This window comes from Pterocles gutturalis, unplaced genomic scaffold (genome assembly GCF_000699245.1).
Source record: "Pterocles gutturalis isolate BGI_N339 unplaced genomic scaffold, ASM69924v1 scaffold47288, whole genome shotgun sequence".
Lineage (NCBI taxonomy): Eukaryota > Metazoa > Chordata > Aves > Pterocliformes > Pteroclidae > Pterocles > Pterocles gutturalis.
In genome coordinates this window covers 1-20,575 of record NW_010127379.1, presented here as the reverse complement: position 1 = coordinate 20,575, position 20,575 = coordinate 1, and the positions used below count along the sequence as shown (strand labels likewise).

Below are 20,575 nucleotides of genomic sequence, written 5' to 3'. Positions count from 1 at the left end.
TGGGTCTGGGGGACACTGAAAACTCTTCCAGGCACCAGACACGCAGAGCCAAGAGTTATAAAAATATTACTTACTGTACATTAGGGTTGTCCCAGCAACACAAAACCAACCATAATATTATGAAGAGTGGAAGTAAAAAGCAGCACTAAGATTTTACAATGACAGCCTTTCTTCCATAGCACTGCTTCGATTTTAGTCAACATTACTTCAATTACAGTAGACTATGGCTCACGAATCATACCCTCAGATAACAGAGGACATCGCTGCTTCGTTTCTTTTTGGAGGTATATTGTTTCATGCAGCTCAGAACTTTTAAAGTCTGCAATAATCCTTTTCTATATTTCAATGAAAAGGGTGCTTCAACTCAACCAAAATAAAGCCTTCTCTAAATTGCTTTCCTTTTCACTCCTGTCTCCTTACAGCACATGAACTAGAGGACATATTTTCCGGGCCCTTGAACTGCAGTGGTATCTGCTGCGCGCCACAGCTTATTGCTGGATGTATGGAGCTGGGTGTGTTCTCATGTGAAGTGCAGGTATTCCTTGGCATTCTTGACCCAGCCCAGCAGGGCTTGGCTACGCAGCACTTTCCAGGCTTCTTGATAATTTAATGCAGCTTCCTTGTAGTCCCAGTAGGTTTCTAGAGTCTTCATCCTGACAGAAAACGCACAACAAAAACATTTATATTATCCTACTGGATGTAACATCACAAAACGAAAAATGCAATCAAACATCTCAGAACATGATGATGCCCTGTGAGGTCTTTCATGCCAAGGGAAATTCTCTTGTGCTCCTAGGGAGGCTTGGAGAGAACCAGGCCCTGCAGCTAGTGTATCTAGACATTGTCAGCAGCCTCACAAAAGGAAGCAAAACAACTGCTCTACCATGCTCCATGCACACTCTCCAGCAACAGAAATGTCAGTATTTGACTGTGTGGCAATAGGTTACAGAAAACTTCCATGATAGCAAAAAACATTGAAGCAAAGCAGAAAAGGCGGCTGGAGACAGATGCTTTGAAGTGAGTGGAAGGAGCTTTTTTTTGTTGGAAGAATGAATACGATTGCTCGCAGGAAGGGAACAAGGATGAACAGGACAGTTTTTCTTTTCCAACACAAAATAATGGGGAAGAGTGAGACAAAGGAGGAAAAATATTTTTTTTATCTTCTCCCTAGAGCAAAAAGCAGTTTTGGTGCCTCTGTTCCCCTTTCTCATGTAGCACCTGCTGCCCACAGTCTGAGCAGAACCATTGGTCTCTCTGCTGAGTGTATTATACCATTGATTCTCAACATAGGGAAATTCAGGTCTAGAGTATCTGAACACAAGTGCCTCTAAGACAATTTAATCAAGACTTTCTTCCTTTCCTTGCATTCCTTTCCCATCCTCTTTCATATCCCTTTGCCAGACAGTCTGTCAGCCACATATGGCACGTAACGTTTATACATTTGACCCAATATGAAGGGGCAATCATAGGCAATATGACCTTCATCAAGAAAGAGGAAGAGACAAACTACTACAGGAACCCTAATGTAGAAAGTCTGAGAATCACTGGACTAACTTCTAGGACAGGCTTTCGTGGTCAGAGGCAATATTGCCTGAGGTTCAGACAGTGCAAGAGTGGAGAACCTGTCTACGCCATTGCTGAACACTCTCTTACAAACCTGCCCACGCTTTTGTCACAGCTAAGCTATTGTGCTTTCCTCACCTCTTTCTCAGTAATCAAACTCTGTGAAACTAACCTCTGAGCTGCTCTGGGAAGTTCCATGGAAGGGCCCACCGCAACCCCCCTCCACCTGGCCAGCGGAACAGTCACAGGACCCCATTATCGGTGGTGGATTGCAGTTTAGGAGCGTCACTGAACAGGCAGAAGACCAGCAACTGTCTGCATAAGCAGCGTGCAGGAAACACCACAGGTCCAAGAAGGGCCAAGGGCAACCCACCACGACCAGCTCCAAATTCCCCTCATAGGCAAGCTGTTCCTCTCCCAGGTACTCCAACACGTACCTCAGACACGACACAAACCACCTGCACCTTCTCCTCCACCTCAAAACCATCCTCTGGGGAGCAATATGCAGGCTTACACTCGAGGATAACGACCAAATCATTCTTTGGTAAGAAACTCCGATCTAGCATGCTGCTTGCACTTTACAGTACATCTGACATTTGTTTAAGACTTCGACCCTGCCCTTCTTCACTATAAATTAAACAGCTGTTTTCCTTGCATTTGCTGTGTTTACACATACAGATATAGATCCAGATACAGACAGATAGATAGAGATAGACAGACATACTCCAGCTGCCACTAAGCCAAGAGAAAGACTCCAATGCCTAGCTGTTCGTCATTTCTTCCTTGATAAATGTTGCTCCTTTTCCTGACAGGCCAGCAAATCAATGGCTCTTCACCTCATATCCGGCAGTCTGATTAAATTTAGCCAAAGCACACACAGGTCTTTTCTAACCTAGATTATTCCAACAGATCTTTGTTCGGAAACTGTTACAGCAGACAGTAAAGGAGAACACAGCTAGCACAAGAGAAGACAGACAGTAAGGAGCAGCTGGGTATTTTCACCCCACCGCAGCAGCTGCAAAAGCACGTGTGACCGCAGCCTCTTGGGATCTCATTCTCCAAGCAGACAACATCACTACAGCATTTAAGAGTGGATACAACAGAAAGCTACATACCAACAGCTTCCTCAAAGAGCTGCCAAAATCAGACAGATTTATTTAATCCGTGCTCAACTTCTGCATTAAGCTTCTAAGAAATTTTCAACATATATACAGGAAAAATGCTTTCAAATTCAAAGTACATTACATCTGCCTAAAACACACTATTTTACTGTATCTCAACTTTGGTTGGGCTACTAAGGCTCCGAGTGTTAGTAATGAAGAACCTGTGACTTTTTTTTTGGCAGAAGTGAAGACTAGTCTGCTGCCCCAGGTAAAGCTCAGTACAATCTTACGATCTCCAGCCTATCCAGCTCTGCCTGACTACATTCCTTCTACGTTTCCCTTTACTATTTCAATCTTGCCCCTATGCTACTGTGCAAGAGAGACAGAGTGATTCCAATGGCTGCGTGCCAGAGACGCGAGAGGTGATCCACAGGTTTCATTCTGAAAGGTATCCCGCTCTTGGAAAAATCCTTACACAGATCACCATTATGCATGAAAACATTCCTGTGTTCAGCCACGTGCCAAGCTGCACAGAAACGGGCTCACAGCAAGGCAGCCTGCAAAGAAAAGCAATACACTGCTGCAATACTTTCTTCTCAGCAACAAACCCTACCTTTAACCCCACAGTCCATTTCAAACATTTACATTCAACCCATAATGGCATTCTGAGGTTACAGACATACTGCACATGAAAAACACTGACATAAGCACAAGGCATCAACCAAAACGTTACTTTTATACAAAAATTAATGAATTGCACCTAAGAAGGCAAAAGCTCACAGAGCTCCAATATATTAAAATCTGTTGTGAATCCATAACGATAGGGGGCCAGGAAACACACTTGGCCTGATTCTATGAATGTCTTCTTCAATGCTTCAGATGAAATGCAGTCATTGCAGGCAAACTTTGTAATTGCCACCAATTGTTGAGAAGATACAGAGCAAAGTCACAGAGTGAGCTAACTCAGTGAGTGTCAAACACAAGAAGTTTTAACAGTAATGCAAGGTTTTGTGGCATTTGGAAGACTGTCACTGCATTGCTGTTTCTAGCTTGGGAGACCAGATTTTCAAAACATTATTGAAAAAATAGATTTGTGGCTTTTCCCAGTGTCATCTGAGATGTGGAAAAAAAGGAAAAGATGTGGCAGCTCAATATAGTAATTAAAAAAAAAAATCAAGTCTTGAGATAATTATGATGGGTAAGTATTTTCATGGGGCAGAAAACACTACTTAATAATAGGCTCTTCTATCTGGCAAAGACCTAAAAAGCATCTGTGACCTACAGTGTAGAAACTATTTTCTTAGTTAGATCAAGGACCTAACTGTCCTGCAGGCCTCTATGCAGTAGTAGGACCATCACAGGAACTGTTTAACATATGAACTTTAAAAAGAAAATTGAAAAGGAACTAGAAAATTGCAATAAAATTCTTGCCAAATGCCTTTTGTTTTGGTTGGTTTGTTTGTTTTTAATTGGAGAGCAGCAGTAACAGTGAACCTGCATCCCTCCCATGACCATTACTTTCATGAGGCTGACATGTCCTTACAGTCATCCTCGCAGCAGGAAATATTTAGCGGTCACCTGGTGGAATCCTTTTGTTTTTCACAAATGAACACTGGCAAAAAAATCTTAAACATGGAGACCAAGCAAAGGTTCTATACTTTAGATATTTAAATCTTTAAGCCATCTGAAAGTCCTTGCACTCCTCCGTACAACAGCCCCCCCCTCCAATGAGGTGTCGAGAATGGGAATCCACCACGCTGCAGACTGAGCGGAAGGAGGAAGAAAGCACCATCCTAACTGCAAGGGCTCCTGACTGCAGTTTATGAGAAAAGAGGATGAGTCATCCGTTTAACAAGGCCAGCAAGAGCCGTTTATGTTACAAACGCTCCCCAGATTCAGACAAAGGGTTGCACAGCCAGCCGCACCTTCTGCAAACAGCAGCGCCTGGTCTGTGTGGGGGATGCCCCTGGGTGACAAAAGGAGGCTTTCACTTCCTCAGGTGATGAACAAGGCGTGTTTTTTTCTACCAGAAAGGAAAATGCAAACAACAATGCAAAAAACCTCCTTTGCCATATTACCATTCTTCACCTACAACTACCAAGACAAGCTGTTCAGCAAACGGGGAAGGACTACAGAATGCAATTCCCTTGATGGAGCAGAAGAGATGGGAGGCAAGAGACCAAAGGTGGTCTAGAAGAGGCAGGGCACGTACTTAGGGACAAAGTGGGAAAAGGAAACTGGGTGACAGCGTAGCACTAGGGCCAACCATGCATGGGAGGAGATTATGAGATACATTTGAATGTGAAGAAAATACCAAACCAGGTAATATTTAAATACACACGAATTTAGAGGAAACAGTTTGAGACTGTGGGATTTCTTATCCAAAGTCCACTCAAAATCAGACTACAAGAATGAAAGGAAGAGAAAGGAAGAAAACACATCAGAATATTGTGTAGAAAGGGAAAGGGAAGAAGAAGGAAACAGCAATACAAAGACACTTTTTATTTTGCTTTTTAAGTGAACAGTAGGAAAAACAAAGACTTCAAAAGGAAAGCAACTGGACAAGCTGGCTGGTGAACCAGCACCTCTACTGTATAAATAGAGTTTGTGCAGCCTAAAAATGATGCCACATCTGCAAATCAGATGGACTTTGTCAGAAGCCCAAACAGCGAAACAGTAGAGGACAAAAAAGTCAAAGGAAATTACAAAGCCACTGGAGTCTACAAAAGCCCTGAGGTGAAGCGACTTTATGTAAACAGCACGTGATCAGCACAATGAGGCAGTCACCCAGTGCACCAGCTCACGCGCTAGTCTGAGGAAATTATGATGGCTAAACAAGTGAGGACAAACTCCCACCCAAAAGAAGCTAATAATTTTATATTTTATATATTTTTTTATATTTAAAACCAAATTGAGAAGGAGTATCTCTACTTACAGAATTAGTTGAAACTGTTTCAGCAATAGCATGACTGATGCTGACATCAAGAATTTTAAAATAGTTACAACACACTCCTACTGCCACTTTCAGACAAGACCACTTTAACTCAGGAAAAAACCCAAAATGTAGAGTTTTCTGTCAAGACAGCAAGTTGAAGAGGCTTACAGGAGGTGTCCATGAGACACCAGATCCAGTGCAATAGGAGAAGGCAGCAGTGCTGATCAGCAAGTTTACCCTTTTGAAAAGAAGTAAGCCTTCAGAAGACATCAGCAGCCCCACATTCTTACCTGAACTCCAAACAACAAACCACCTGCAATTTCTGCTGTCATTAATACATGAGAGGCAATAGCTATTTCTCCAAGGAGGTGATTTAAAAGACCAAAAAGAGAGTCTTCCTAACCTATTAGGCACATACCATATTTTTCAAGTATCAATTTTTACCAATAAACTTATCTAAAGTGAGATTCACGAGCAGATTCTGGTACCATCATCATGTCTTTACCGGAGAGTATCTGGTAGATCCTCTTGTGAAATACTTGTCACCAGCTTTCGGAATGTATGGAAGAGTTCCACCTTACAGATCTTGGATCTGATGAAAAAAAAAACCAAAAAAACACAAACACCAAGAAATCAGAAATTCTGATGGGGAAGAAGAGAAATGCACTTCCTCTTACAGCTCACAAGTAGTACATGTAGCTGAACATTTTTAATAAAAAACATTATGTTCACTTCTCAAAAAATGTAAAAAGTTCTCCACAATTTAACTTTTCCTACCCCATCCAAGCTGCCCACCTGCCTTTTCCCTTCATTTTAAATGTTATATTGACAAAGAACTGCGTTGCGCCCCTTGTCCCAGACAGCACTCTTGTCAGTTAGTTTGCAGAGAGAACATTTAATATTCCCGCACTGTTACCTATGGGGGACTGCACCGCCACCAGCTCGCAACTGCAGCAAGGTTAAGCCAGAAGGACTAGTCCCAGAACTGATCCAACAAGCACAGAAGCACTCCAAAGGCTTGTTCAAACTGGCAAACTCTGTATTTTTCAGAACAAATAAAAGAACCAGCAGAAATACCTGAAGCAATGCTGTCCTTATCGCAATGGTGACAGGACACATTCAGCAACAGCTGCAGGGCAGCTACATACAGAGAGGCTCATCAGAAAATACAGTGGGTCAAATTTGGAAAGGCCTTTTGAAGATAACATATGCATCTCTGCCAGTTTTAATTTCATCTCATGTTAACCTGTCAAAGGTTCATATTGTGGGTTTTGGTGGTTTAGTTAATTAAGCATTAACAAAAGCACATGCCAGACACCTACTACAAGTTCCTTTTAGCCAGTCAGCTTTACCTTCCTTCCTATTTAGTGTTATCTAGCATACTGAGGGGGGAAAAGCCCCAAACACCTCCCCCACCGATCACCCTGAGGTTCCTTGAGGGAAGAAAAACAGCACAGAAATACAAGTCTTGTTTATTATTACACCCCTCGCCAGTAAGGCTTATAAATTCCTTATCTTCACACGCAAGTTCCTCTTGTGAACATTTATCACAGAAGTGTAAACATTTTGCTTATTCCTTGACGTTGCTGTTAATCCTGATTTCCCTAAGGAAACCAGTCCTTTGCAATCACAGTCTGGTAGCCCTCTCTAATGTCCTTTGAATGTTCCAGTGAATTTCGAGCAGATGTGAAAAAGGGAGAAGGACCTCTCAACAAGAATTAAGTTACTACAGTTCTGTGCAAACTGGCAGCTAGCAGATGGCTCTGAAGTTTTAGAGTTGATACACAAATGCTACGTAACAAATTTAAGCCTATTGAGGAAAACAGGTTGGTTGGTTGGTTTGATCTTTCACACATCTTCTGGAATACACGACACACCACGTATCAAAAACTCATACTCCACAGTGCACGTAAAGCATGTCTCAAAAGACAACACAGTCACCAGGGTCACCTGTGCTAACAATACTCGACACCAACACTGGCCACAAACCACAGAGTTCCTGGTCCTCCTTCTTCTAAGGGGCAATTCGGAAGCACTCGGATATACCAGGATAAACTTCAGTCAAGTCAGGCCCAACTTCAGGAAGCTCAGAATGTGCAAACCACAGGCATGTGAATGAATTCTCCACAAGGACTGCCTAAGCTCTATTTATCATTTTATTCACTACTGTCAGGATCATCTTCTTTCTCCCAGAAAGCATGGGGAAAATGAACAATATGACCACTGATAAACTGGCAGCATAAGCAGCCAACAACCCAAACATGACCCCAACCCACAAGCTGAACTTCCACAGACCACTGATGGTCACCTCTCCTGAACTGAGGAAACTGTAGAGAGGAAAAGACATTTGTCTGCAGATATTTACAAATAAATCTTCTCAACCACAAGTTACATAGGTAACTGTCTCTTTAAATTTTAGTAGCTGACAGAAGACTATGACGTTTCTTAAAGAGCACAGCATCCAGATGACAACTGGAAAGATGATGTGTTTTGTGTTAAGAATCTGCTGCAAGATTTTCAAACTTTAAGGCAGAAAGTCACATCTCAAAGCAACACTTTTAACAATCATACATCCAGGTCAGCTGGCCTGACTCTTACAGAAAATAAAACTGTAAAAAGAGGACCTGCAACGTACACACATTTTCTTCACAGACATCAACCCAAAAGATACAAAGCAAAAATTCTGCTAACTTCACCAATAAATAAACTTTTAATAAAAATTTATCACAGTCCCCCACTACCATTATCTTCAAGGCTCTCTTAATCAACAGTGACAAAGAAGAAACAGGATGAAATTGTTAACCCTCATTCAACTTCTGTCATTACAACTCCCCTTCTCCCCCTTATGGAGTGACTCTTCCCTGTCCCCCACTCCCTGCCTTTCCCTTTTTCCCCACTCCCTACATGTCTTTCTGGACTGACAATGCACCACACATCACATGAGCTAACAGAGGCATGTGTCTATGGCATGTATGCTAACAAGTAAGATGTATGTATGTATCCAGAGATCACAACATTCTCACACCTGCTGTGATGGCTCCCAATCCTCTTCTTTGTTGTCCCTTGCCGGAAGCCATCAGAGGTGACATCCAGAGGCTGCTCAGGGACTGCACTCCAACTGATAGCTGTAGAAGAATAATGAACAAGGGAGATGCTCCCATCACAAAAGCAGAACCTAACAGTTCCTTTCACTCCAGTTATTCACATGATGCCATGCTGCTTCCAAAAAATAAACTAGAAAGAGGACCATGGGTCTCTAGGGACAGGAATCCAGGACCTAAGAAGAGCAGGTACATTCTGTTTAATTAAAAGGAAAAAAAAAAAAAAAACACCACACATACACACACACACACAGAGCTTTCATCTTAATCCGGTCCTTCAAGAATCCATGCCTCTAAATATCTGGCCTCCAGCTTTGTAATTCTCCCCTTTTTAGAGGGATTCTACGTTCCTTTGTGCATCCCATCTGAACAGAGCATGAAGAAATTTTCAAGTCAGACAGCTTATTTTCATACCAGGCTGTGAAATACTCCCCTAAGCTACTTGCCCCAGTCACTCTGTATTTTCCTATATTTTAGGAAATATAGAAAATTTGCTATTATTTTATTGTGTACTGTATACTCTAAATAGTTCTCTCTCTGCTTGATGACTGACATACATCAAATATCTGTAGACTTTACTTGAAAAAAGTTACTAGCTAGTAGTCAAATAAAAATAATTTGTTGGAAGAGACAGCAAGTGCCAACAACCTTATCCTTTACCCCTGTTCCAGTAACTTTATTACTGCAAACTTCTTAATGCTGAAACTCTGCATGCCACACCTTATACATTTATAAATAACTACCAAAGCATCAGTAGCATGTTAACGGAAACAAAACTCATTGACATGCCCAATCTGTCCCTCCAGAGCCTAGCAACAGTTCCTTTAACTTCTACTACCTTGAAAAAAATTTTGTTCCCAAAGTTCTCCCTTTTCTGCATGTTTCTAACAAGCAAAACAGTTGCACGTGCAATAACTCTAAAGACAATTTTCACAGCTTCTCTCCTCCACGATACCATCTTGCAGTTCAAGATGCTCAAAAACTACACCTTACAAAGCATGTTATGGAGACTGGTTATGCTGATCACACTCGTATTCTGATTCAACTTTGTGCTGCAACTGCTGTACCCTGCAAAGGGTAAACTGGACTTGCATTGTGATTCAGGTACAATGCTATATCACTCTACTAAATTAAAAACCTGTGTAATGTTAAATAACATTAAATGCATACAACTGGTATTAAACCCTCCATAAGTGGAGTATCTAAAACCACCTAGTCAGAGGATATCAAATTCTGACAAGCAGATAAAAATTCACTTTAAAAAAGTTCTCTATTCTTTCTTCATATTTATCACAAACTTCAAAATATTAAACAGAACACATTTTTCTTTTTACAAATACCAGCTGAGATGTTCCTGTAAAGCATATTTCAATACCCAGTGTAACAGCCCTGAGTTTAGAGTTTACTCCGATTTTCAACCCTTCAAGAAAAAAGTCAACCTGGCATAATTCACATATGCAAAAAAGTGTGATAAAGCATCATTCATCTTTGTTTAACAGAATTACCTGAGTAACTGTACAGAAAGAAAGGCATACACGGGAATTTAGTCACAGCTGGCTTCAGATCTTTTTTGCCAAGTGAACTGGCACCATTTTTCAATGATAGATTTTGTTTCCATCTCACAGAAGCAAAATATTTTCCTTCCTGGCACCTGTAAATAACTACAATTTAATGAATCTGAGTTCCCTTAAGGAACTCTTGGTTTCCATTCTATTTTACCACCAGCTCTGTTGTAATAGAATAACTTCCAATTAACCCAGAAAAGTGTACAACAGCAGAAGGTAGGCATGCCCAAGTTTAAAGAAACTGCTTAACCATACACACAGTGGCAGTTCCATTGGGTTTTTTTTCCCCAAATAAGACCATGTTGCTAAATCACAACGTGAAGTGCATATTCATTCCTCAGCATGACAGAAAATGCCATGTCCAATACCTCCATCAATTAAAACCTTTACACTAACACTACTCTGTATTCTTTCAACGTTCACAGACTTCTGGAGCAATTACAAGCGTATCTCAGCATGGCAAGCCTTCTGTTCATTACCCAGGAGAATGCAAAACTAACTGAAACAAGAAGTCTTTTGGTATTTTTGTTTCTTCTTGCCCTCAAAACTTCTGCTTTTGCTTGTTATTTTCTGTTTACATTATAAATTCTTAGAGGCATCAACCAAGTGTTTATTCACTCTGAAAACTCCCTACAGGGAAACAGAGGCTGAGCTGAGTATTATTAAGTTCTGGCCTGAAATTAATTTCTTTATGTAAGTCACATTTTGCCTCTAGCACTGGAAATGAGCGACGTTCCACTTTAGGAAACCACTAAAACCACCTAATGTCTGTTCGGACTTTTGCAGTGCAACTAGCCCAAGTTAACTCACCTGCACTACAAGGAACAAGTTTTGTTTTTCTGTTAGTTTGAACTTCCTGAATTGCCTGACGGCTATGTTCAAATCGAAGATCTGATTGCAGCAGCTTAACCTCCTGAGTGAGAAAACCATCTGGTAAAGATGAGATGTGCTGACACCTAAAGCAAACACAGAAAAATGCAAGTGACTTTAAAGTCTAGTCTTACCGAAGAAGCCAATTTTGTGCAATTTCCCTTTATAACCTACAACACATTACTTTTACATTAAAACTGAATTGAACATTAGTTATAGAAGACAGACAAGGAGGCTTGGGGGCATTTTTCCCTTCAAGAAAGTATTTGTTAAAAAAAGAAAGCCACATAGTTATTAAGACCTTATTCATCCTAGAAAAACTACAATGAATTGATTTTTAAAAAGGTCTTGTTAAAAGCTAGTGTAATCAATGGAGATAAGAGTATAAAAGCAGCAACATACTTCTGCAATTACAATGAAAAATATTCATCAGAAAGTATTTAGTCAATCATACTACATTAACAATGAACTTAAAGGTTTATAATCAAAGACTAGAAAGACACAAAATATACTTACAGTTCTGTGTATAATCTTGTCTTTGTTACCTTAAATTACTGTTACACACTGAATGGGATTAGGATCATGAGGAAGGAAAACCCGCATGTGTTTAATCATCATAATATTTACACAGAGTAGGAATGAATGAAGGCTGAGGTTCATATTGTCAAATGTAACAGTCTGACTTTGTAACGCAAGGCTAATGAGGCCGGGCAGATTCTTGTCCCATGTGTTAGAGCGAGGAAAGGATTATCCAGTAAGCTCCACTGGACAGGTGGCTGGAGTTCTCCCTATTAATACGCCATGACCTTTCTTACAACCATTCTAGAAGGATGCAAGGCTACGAAGAGAAGGGGTTACTGAACAAAGTCAAACCTTTCAGATGAACCAGCCTAGTAACTGCCTCTTAAAGGGAGTCGTTCAGCTCCGTGGTTTCTTTCTTGCTCTCCCTTCCCTCCCCTCTGTCCAGTTCCACTTACAGTATTCTAATGCTCGCAGGTTCCTCGTTGCACTGATTCAACGTCCCAAGCAAGGAAAACATCCACTTTCTATCCTTTTGTTGCAAGGACAGTTTCCATCAGCTCAAGGAACTGAGGGAGCCAGTGCCCAGCAGATGGCTTTCCCCACCCAGCCGCAGGGCACCTCCCCTCTCGCAATCACTGCCCCAAGGTGACAGGTTGTGTTCCCAGAGCTCTACTCACAGCAGGGAGAAAAATTAAATCTTGGATGTAATTCAGATCAAAGAAGCAAACAAATTTTTAGCACCATGGAAATGCACGTGAGCTTTGCCTTTCCAGCCCAGCACAACTCTTAGTCTTTTTCCAGCTGACCAGTACACGCTGGCACACGCTGGGCATCCTGAACCACCCCAGTAAACCACAGCACGGCTGGGGGGGGACAGGACCCCCCAAGGCTCTCCGGTGCCTGCTCAAGCAGGGCCACCTGCAGCCACCTGCCCCGGGCTGTGTCCAGGCGGCTTCTGAACATCTCCCGGGGGGGCAACTCCAGGCCCTCTCTGGGCAACCTCTGCCAATGCTCCGTCCCCCGCACAGGGAACAGTGTTTCCCAGTGCTCAGAGGGAACCCCCTGTGTTCCCGTTTGTGCCCAGTGCCTCTTGTCCTGCCTGCTCCAGGCCCTTGAACATCTCCGTGGCCCTTTGTTGGGCTCTCTGCAGGGTGTCGGTGGCAGCCCAGGACCGGACACAGTGCTCCAGGTGTGGCCTCACCCCTGCCAGCCCCAGGGAAGGATCCCCTCCCTGAGCCTGCTGGCAATGCTTTGCCTAACGCAGACCAGGACACCGCAAGCCGCCTTTGCTGCTGGTGGCACTGCTGGCTCATTCTCCATTTGGGGTCTAGCAGGACCCCCGGTCCTTTTCTGCACCTGGGTAACCCCCAGCACAGTGGTGCATGGGGCTGCCCCCACTCAGGTGCAGGGCTTTGCGCTTCCCCTCGTTGAGCTACGTGAGGTTCCTGCCTTTCTCCCACTTGCTGAGGTCCCCCTGGATGGCAGCACAATCCCCCTGCGTGTCAGTCATTCCTCACAGTTTTTAGCCATCAGCAGACTTGCTGGGGGTACGCTCTGCGCCACCATCCAGATCACTAACGAAGCTGTTAAACGGGACGGGACCAAGTACTGACCCCTAGTATGATAGCTGCAGGGCCACAAACCTCATCCTCTGCAGAAGCTGAAGGCCCAGAATCTCATGGAAGAATTCTGAAGTGTGTCCCTCAGAAAGCACGAAGACAACAGAAGGTGAGTTTGCACTGCACACCCAAATGGGTGTGAATGTAAGTGTCGGAACAGACTGATGAGAGATGTTAGCTGGCCAAAAGCATGAAGTGTCCCAGAAGTACGAAGTTTTGCTCAAAAAGGAACAAATTACAATTAACACTAACAGAAACAAGCGTTGACACGACTTTCTAGTCTGGCTGCCTAACAGCAATCATCTTTCTAAACCTAAATGTACTTCACCACTCCAAGACAATTTCCGCGTTAGGTCTAGAAGGCAGTTTCCATGGCCTGCGCAGCACACCTGAAGGCACGTGATACAGTCAAAACTTTAGAATAGCAGTTTTCAAAAACCTCTACTGAGAACGGACTGACAATACAGTTTTGAAATTTTACATGGGATGGACTTGTATTCATATGCAATAACCCTAGTATTAACCTCCTGGAAAATTTTAAGTTTGGATCCAAGCTTAGGAAGACAGCAAAAAGTAAACTGTTTATACTACAATTCCCTTCAAAGCAAGCTCAGAACAGTGCATCTTTTACTTGCTGCAAAGTTAAGTCATAAAGCAGGGTCTAGAAATCAGCAAAAGCTTCAGAAGAACTAAGTTCACTTAAGGCTAAGCTATAAAAAGGTTTGTAAAGACAACCAGAAAGACATCCTTTCCACAGTGCAATAATCTACCTAGGCACTCATTTGAAGTCATTTCAGTCAGACTGCCTTTAGGATGGATGGATTTGGGAGCTTTTTAATTTAATTTTAGGAATGGTCCTGTAAGAAATAAAAGCTGCTTTTATTCAGCAACACAATTATATAAAAGGTAACTTAAAATATATTCAGGATTACTTCATGCAGTATGGATAACTGAATAAATTAACACTTTTCTTGACCCTGCTTGAGGAAATAGAAAGAAGGCAAGAAAAGTTCAACTTCACTACACTAAAAAATTTCTGTGTGCTGAGTTTGCATCCTTCCAACTGCTTTTTCTGCTAGAAGGCTTCTAGAAAAACTCGGGTTGATCACAGCTTCTCACTGCTCCATGAAAGGACAACCAAGGGGATCTTGAATACAATGGAAATTATTTTGTGAATCTTGAAGTCTGATTCATCAGCAGTCGACTCCTTCTCACTATACTACACAGGACTACTTTCTGAAACCATGAATTTGCAGAAATTCACATTTTCTGCAAATGAGTTTGATACAAAGTCCTGGTATCTGCATGACACACGTTGTCTTCCATAACTCATTATCTCCATACACACTATCTGATTTCCAAAGCAGAGCACTCACCTTTCAATAACTGCTCTCCGCATAGCTTCTTGGCTATATGGACACTTTCCCACTACAACTGCTGACAGATACACTGGATACTGCAGAAAATGCATCAGAAGAGCTCCTTGACACCCTAACACATTCCAGCGAGCCAGTTTATCACTGCAGGACATAGAGCATGTTCTGTCCCCACGACCTGGTTTCACTCGTAATAATCCCACACAGTGATACCCTACACCAGGCATTCGGACATCACCCAGCTCTCCAGGTACGCATTTTGCTCCAGTTCTATAAACATCTACTACCTTCAGTCTCCCTAAACCAGTCTCTTTGTTAGCTGTTTGCATCTCTGCAGAACATTCACAGCTCTGTGGATTTGTGTTGTCTTCTTGTTTCACAGATACTTGCTGAACAGCCAGGTCTTCAGTGATTATGGAAAAACAACTATCATCATCAGTTTTCATTCTCTTGATCACATGATTACTTGCCATGTTCTCTGATTTCCTTTTATCTTCTGGACCCAAATGATCACGGTTAGATGCACACTCTGATGACTGTCCAGCTGCATCATCTCCACCTGCTGGCTTAGAAAGCTGGTTCTCTGGTTCTCTCATGGGAATAATAGAAGCATCTCCACCTAGAACAAAAGAAGTAACATCACAATTGTCCAGAACCACATCTCTCATGACTTGAACACATCACACCAGTAATATTATGGCTACTACTAGCTTTCGCAGATCTGCACTCAGGAAAATTTAAGTATGAGAACACGTTTTTCAAACAACATTACCCTGTACAATGATGAATCAGACTTCGCTGAAATTTGAGCCAATATATGTTCAATTTGAAGCTTTGCATTCTACCTCAGAAATAATCAAAAAGGCAAAATTTAGAACAAAAATTATAAAGCAAAATGTGTCAAAGGCATGACAAACTACAAGCAGTGCTGAAGATTCACAGGAAAACCAGTCTGATACAAACCTCAAAAGAATCATTAAAAAATAATCTATCAAATAAGGATGGAAATTTTAATCTGTATCACTAAAACAAGCTCAAAAACAAAATTTTGAAGCCCAGTTCAAAGCAAACAAAACCTGACAGGCATGTGAAAAAAGGCAGTCAGGACATTATTCTTGCTATTAAATGTGAAGATGTAATTCCGTTTTCAAATTGTGTTAATGAAGAAAACCATCACAGCATATTCCAGCAGTGACATCAAAACCAGGAATATGTACAAGCAACTAATTCACTATGCGAAGTATGATGACACGTATTTTGAGAGTGCTTAGACTTCTTTGCCCTGGTAACCGACTAGTGTTGAAGAACACACTAGTGAGAGTGTGGTGACATCAAAACGTCTGATGAGCTGGTAGACACATTCCTATGGTTTGCGGGTAGATCTTCGTAGCGCTGTGTTTGCATAACACACAAGGAACATTTTCTATGACAAAACACAGAGCTGCATTCCATTCCATAAGAAGTTTTGGGTTGGGGGCAGTGGTGTTTTGTGGGTGGGGCTTTTTTGGTTGTTTGGGGGGAGTTTGGTTTTAGCTTGCTGTGTTTTTTGTGGTGTCCTGTCTGCTCCCCCCGCCGTTCTGTTCTTTGTTTGGTTTGGTCTGTTTGTTCATGGTTGCTTTGTTTTGGTTTTTTTTTTTTAATAAACTGTGGTAAATGTCAATGTTTTTAATAAAAATTTGACAAAAGGAGACAGCGTTTAAAGCAAAGCAACCAGGAGATATGACAGGACCTCTGACAAGTATGTTAGTGTATGGAAAAGAAAATAGTAGCCATTATTGTTTAAAGAGAAAATGAAGCATTCCACTAGTAACGAGCAGTATATTGAATTTACCGAGTTCTCATTAATCACATCCATTCAGATAAAATGTCAGATTTGTCTGTTGAAGACCAGTCAAGTATATCTTAGGGCACATACTGATAACATGAGTTACTGCCTCGCTCTCACTCCATAGCAAAGAGAGACCGAAGAAAGGCAACGGGCAGAAAAGATTCCATAAGTGGGAGCCATGAAACTGGTTCAACCCAGCATACTCACATGGGGTATGACTGGAGAAGAAAACAAATATGATATTTGGTTTGAGCTTCCATTTCCCAGTTTCCATTCCTGGAATAAAGATACTGCATTGCTGATGGGAAGTTGCCAGCCACATCTGATGGAGAAGATACCTGTTAAAACAGAAAGTTTTCATTAAACATTTACTTCATTCTTGATGCATGGGAAAACAACAAAAATTAGATGCCTACTAGCACCTGTTCTTTCATGATGAAGTCTGAGGAACCAATCAGTTATGCTTCTACAGATAGATGGGATCCAACATACTCCATAAACACAAACACATCCTTGGAATCTTAGTAACAGACCTCAAAGGGTTTGATTCAGTGGCATTATCTCCTCAAATTGCGTATCTGAGGCCCCCTCCTCCCACTCTGTATTTTTACCAGCACTGCAATTCATCCGATTCGGCAAGAGCCAGTTTAGTGGCATCAAAACAAAAGAAAGGTACTTCTTTCTGTAGCATTACTATTCTCCTGGCTTAATTCCTTGAACCAGCTGATCCCATGTGAACAATAGAACTGGTACGTGGGAAACAGCAAAAAGGCCACCCTTGACAGCTAGCTATCAGATCAGCACTGACATCACATGAAATCAGATCCCACTTGTTTGTACAGAGGCTCTGCAAGAATGAGAAAGAAACCATCTTTTGTGAAAAGGCCTTAATACCACCTTGTAGTGTAAAAATTAGGTTAAACTCCTGCTGACAAAGGGAAAAAAAGTGTTGCCTACACAGAAGTCATACTGTCTCTTTCATTACATTCTCATCCCTGAAGCTGCAAAATCTGTTTCAGCTATAGGTCAAAACCACTGGTATCACAGCAACCAGCCTCGAGTGGCACTGAATAACAGCAGGGAACTTCATGCCTTACCTCTGAAAGCTCCTCTTGGCCACAATTTCAGCATGACTGTCATTCAGAATGTCTCCTAAAGCAACAACCAAATGAGAACAATACGCATCACTGCTGAAAAGGACAGGAACAAAGCAAACAGAATTCAACAGATGGGAGTTCTCCAGATTTATGAGCATTCAAAGGTTTAACGTTGGTGCTAGATTATTCCAAGATATTTACACTTCCGATCACTACAAAAGGAGGTCAAAAGCCTAGACAAATGAAGGATAAAAGTCTTCACTCTGCAGCAAGTCACAGACTTGTTTAAATACCAGATTTTAACCCTTCTGATATGCGAAACCCTTTGAGTTGAATAAACACTGGCTTCCTTCAAAACCTTCCTGATGTTTGTTTCTAATAGTAAATATTGATATTCTCAGATTAAGCATAACATCCAGAAAATTTCAAGTTGTTTGTTAAGCTTTTGGTTGAAGTTTCTTGTTGTGCTACGTCCTACAATATAAATTACTTTTCTTGTAAATAATTCTGATATTTACCAGGTTTACACATTTCATCTTCAAACATCCTGCAGTGTCTGCCTATTGCGGTATCTAAAGGAACAGGATCTGTAGATCAGCTTTTATTTCAGGAATAAAAGGCCAGGTGACAAAAGTTCTCTTTAACAGTTCTAAAAGTTTGAAGTTTAAAAGTTCTCTAACAGATAACCATTAACATGACCTACCAACCAAGTCAATTTAAAAAGAAATTAACATTATCATAAGAGGAAAATATTTTCTAAACTCAAGAGCACTGAAGACAAACATCAGAGAGAGGAACTAGCTTTACTGTTTTCTAGTCAAATTTCTACTCTGACTTTTAATACCTAGATTGTAAGCAGTACAACAGTTTAATCAAAATTTCCAAAATAAATCAGAAAAATGTCTGTACTAATACTCTTCTAAGCTAAGTCATAAGAAACATCCACAAAAATCCAAGATACAGAATTTAGTTTATTTTCTTTTGCTCTGCTAATTCATTTTAATGTGAAGGACACTATACAGAACACGAAACAGCCTAAAACTCATGCATGCAAAACCACTTCTCCTGTCTTGCTCTGCTTCTCCTCTTAAGTCTAAAGAGGGTAGAAAGCCTTATACCTACATATTCACACTCTTCCCTCCTGAGTCACTTTTCAGCATTAATTACTATGGCTTCTCCCCTCTCCTAGGAGAGGAAACAGATACATTCTGAATAAAGAAAAATTGACACGCAGAGCGAGGAAAATCGTACAACAAATGGTAAGAAATGGTAGCTGTGGGAAGTCATGTATCCCATACATTTATTGTAGAAACACTTAGAACTGTCTAGCCACAGAATACACCGTAAGGGAGAAGAAGCCTGTTAGCACCTTTCTGGTGTCACCTGTACCCTGACTCAGCACTGGCACCTTTTGCATCAGACAATAAAACTACTCTGTAACAGGTGACTGAAGCACAATTATTTTTGCTTATATTTTGTTTTGCTTTTAGATATGAAGTCTTCGGGTATGCAGACTCGGAGCCTAAACTACACATTTCCACATATAAAAAGTTTATTCACGTTTAAGGCAGCAAGCGCAGCACACCTGCAGGGCAGGCATTCTGGCTGCCTAAGCTCCTCTCTTCTTGATAAGGTGAGGTTCTGCCTTACACTTCTGGCTTCAAATCCAGAAGTCTGAGCCTTGGACATTCTCATCGAGTCTATGACACCAGCAAGAAAGAAGGCAACATACGTAGTCTGTTCTTGGATTTTATATCATACATACCAGTTTTTCTCATTTTGTTTTGGCCAATACATTTTGTTCCAGTTCCCATAGCAACAACTTCCTTCGTTACTGAAAAAGAAACATTAAGTGAATGAACTATCACTGGAAGCATTGGTCTCACACAGTCAGAACACTGTAGAAGGGAAGGTACAGGGAGGCAGGCCACGCCACACCCTAGAAGGGCAACAGCAGCAGCTGGAGAACTAACATAGTGGGCAGAAACAACAGTGCTAGGAAAAGCCTAGGATCCCTTTGAATGCCAAAGACAGGCTTGATACGGTAAGTAACACGCTGGACACTGCATAGGATTCCTCAAATATGTAAGAAAGAAGGATGAGATACAATCCACATGACAGCATGGAAGTGCCAGAAAGGGAAAAGAAGATGATGGTGAACTAACACAAACACACAATGTAATAATGCACTCTGTGAAAGGCCAGTAAACTGAGACCTTTCTAGGACTCTGTTTCAAATAGCAGACGAATGCACTTTTCCAAGGGTTTACATCAGGAATTCAGGTCCTGCCTAGACTTTTGCCACCTACTGAACAGCCAAAACCAGGCTTTCATCTTCTTAGTTACAGTCTGGGAAGAAGAGCACTTCACTATAACCATCTGTGTCCAGACAAAATCTGTAAAGGCTTTTACAATCAAAAAGAATTTGGGTGGAGACAGAAATGGGAGAGGTATGGTTTCTTCTAAAGGTATCTTGAAAAACAAACAAACAAACAAACAAAAAAAAACCATCAAGGATTGCCATCTCCTCTCCCCCTACCCCCATGCTGCCCCAGTACCCACAACCCATTCTTACCCCATAGATTCCCTGGACCAGCAAGAACCTCACTCTGGGCTGCAGACTCCACTTTGACAACTGCTGCCAGTGAAGTCCACTCCCTCTCTGGATCTGGCTTCCCCTGCTTAGGGAGTCTGGTCCTATAGTGCAGGTAACACAGCTCAGCAATTTCATTGGCCGACCACATGGCTCCTGATGCGACCGCAGGTTCTTTTTTTTTCTGGATCCCATCACAACAGCGGCTAACAGCCCCCGTCTCGCCAGGCACTGCCGCCTTGCTCTGCATGAAGCCTTCCTGTGCCAGGTGCCAATGTCCAAGGGCTAACTGCATCACCCCTTTCACAATTATTTATAAGATATCACATGAAATAAAAAACTTATTTTCCAAATCGCCAAGAATAAAAGCCAGCACCAGAACGCCTGCAGTCCAGCAGCAAGT

General features: G+C 41.7%; 1 protein-coding gene across 1 annotated transcript; it reads right to left on the bottom strand.

Moving 5' to 3' along the window:
• Nucleotides 1–382: 382 nt before the first annotated feature.
• Nucleotides 383–20,323, bottom strand: ADAT1 (adenosine deaminase, tRNA-specific 1). The gene is made up of 9 exons (XM_010079259.1): nt 20,155–20,323; nt 19,345–19,413; nt 17,580–17,634; nt 16,690–16,820; nt 14,655–15,273; nt 11,078–11,223; nt 8,627–8,726; nt 6,107–6,193; nt 383–653 (listed from the first exon to the last, which is right to left on the bottom strand). Exons 1-9 carry the CDS (start codon nt 20,321–20,323, stop codon nt 521–523), a joined length of 1,509 nt encoding a protein of 502 aa, XP_010077561.1. The 3' UTR covers nt 383–520.
• Between the last annotated feature and the right edge of the window lie 252 nt (nt 20,324–20,575).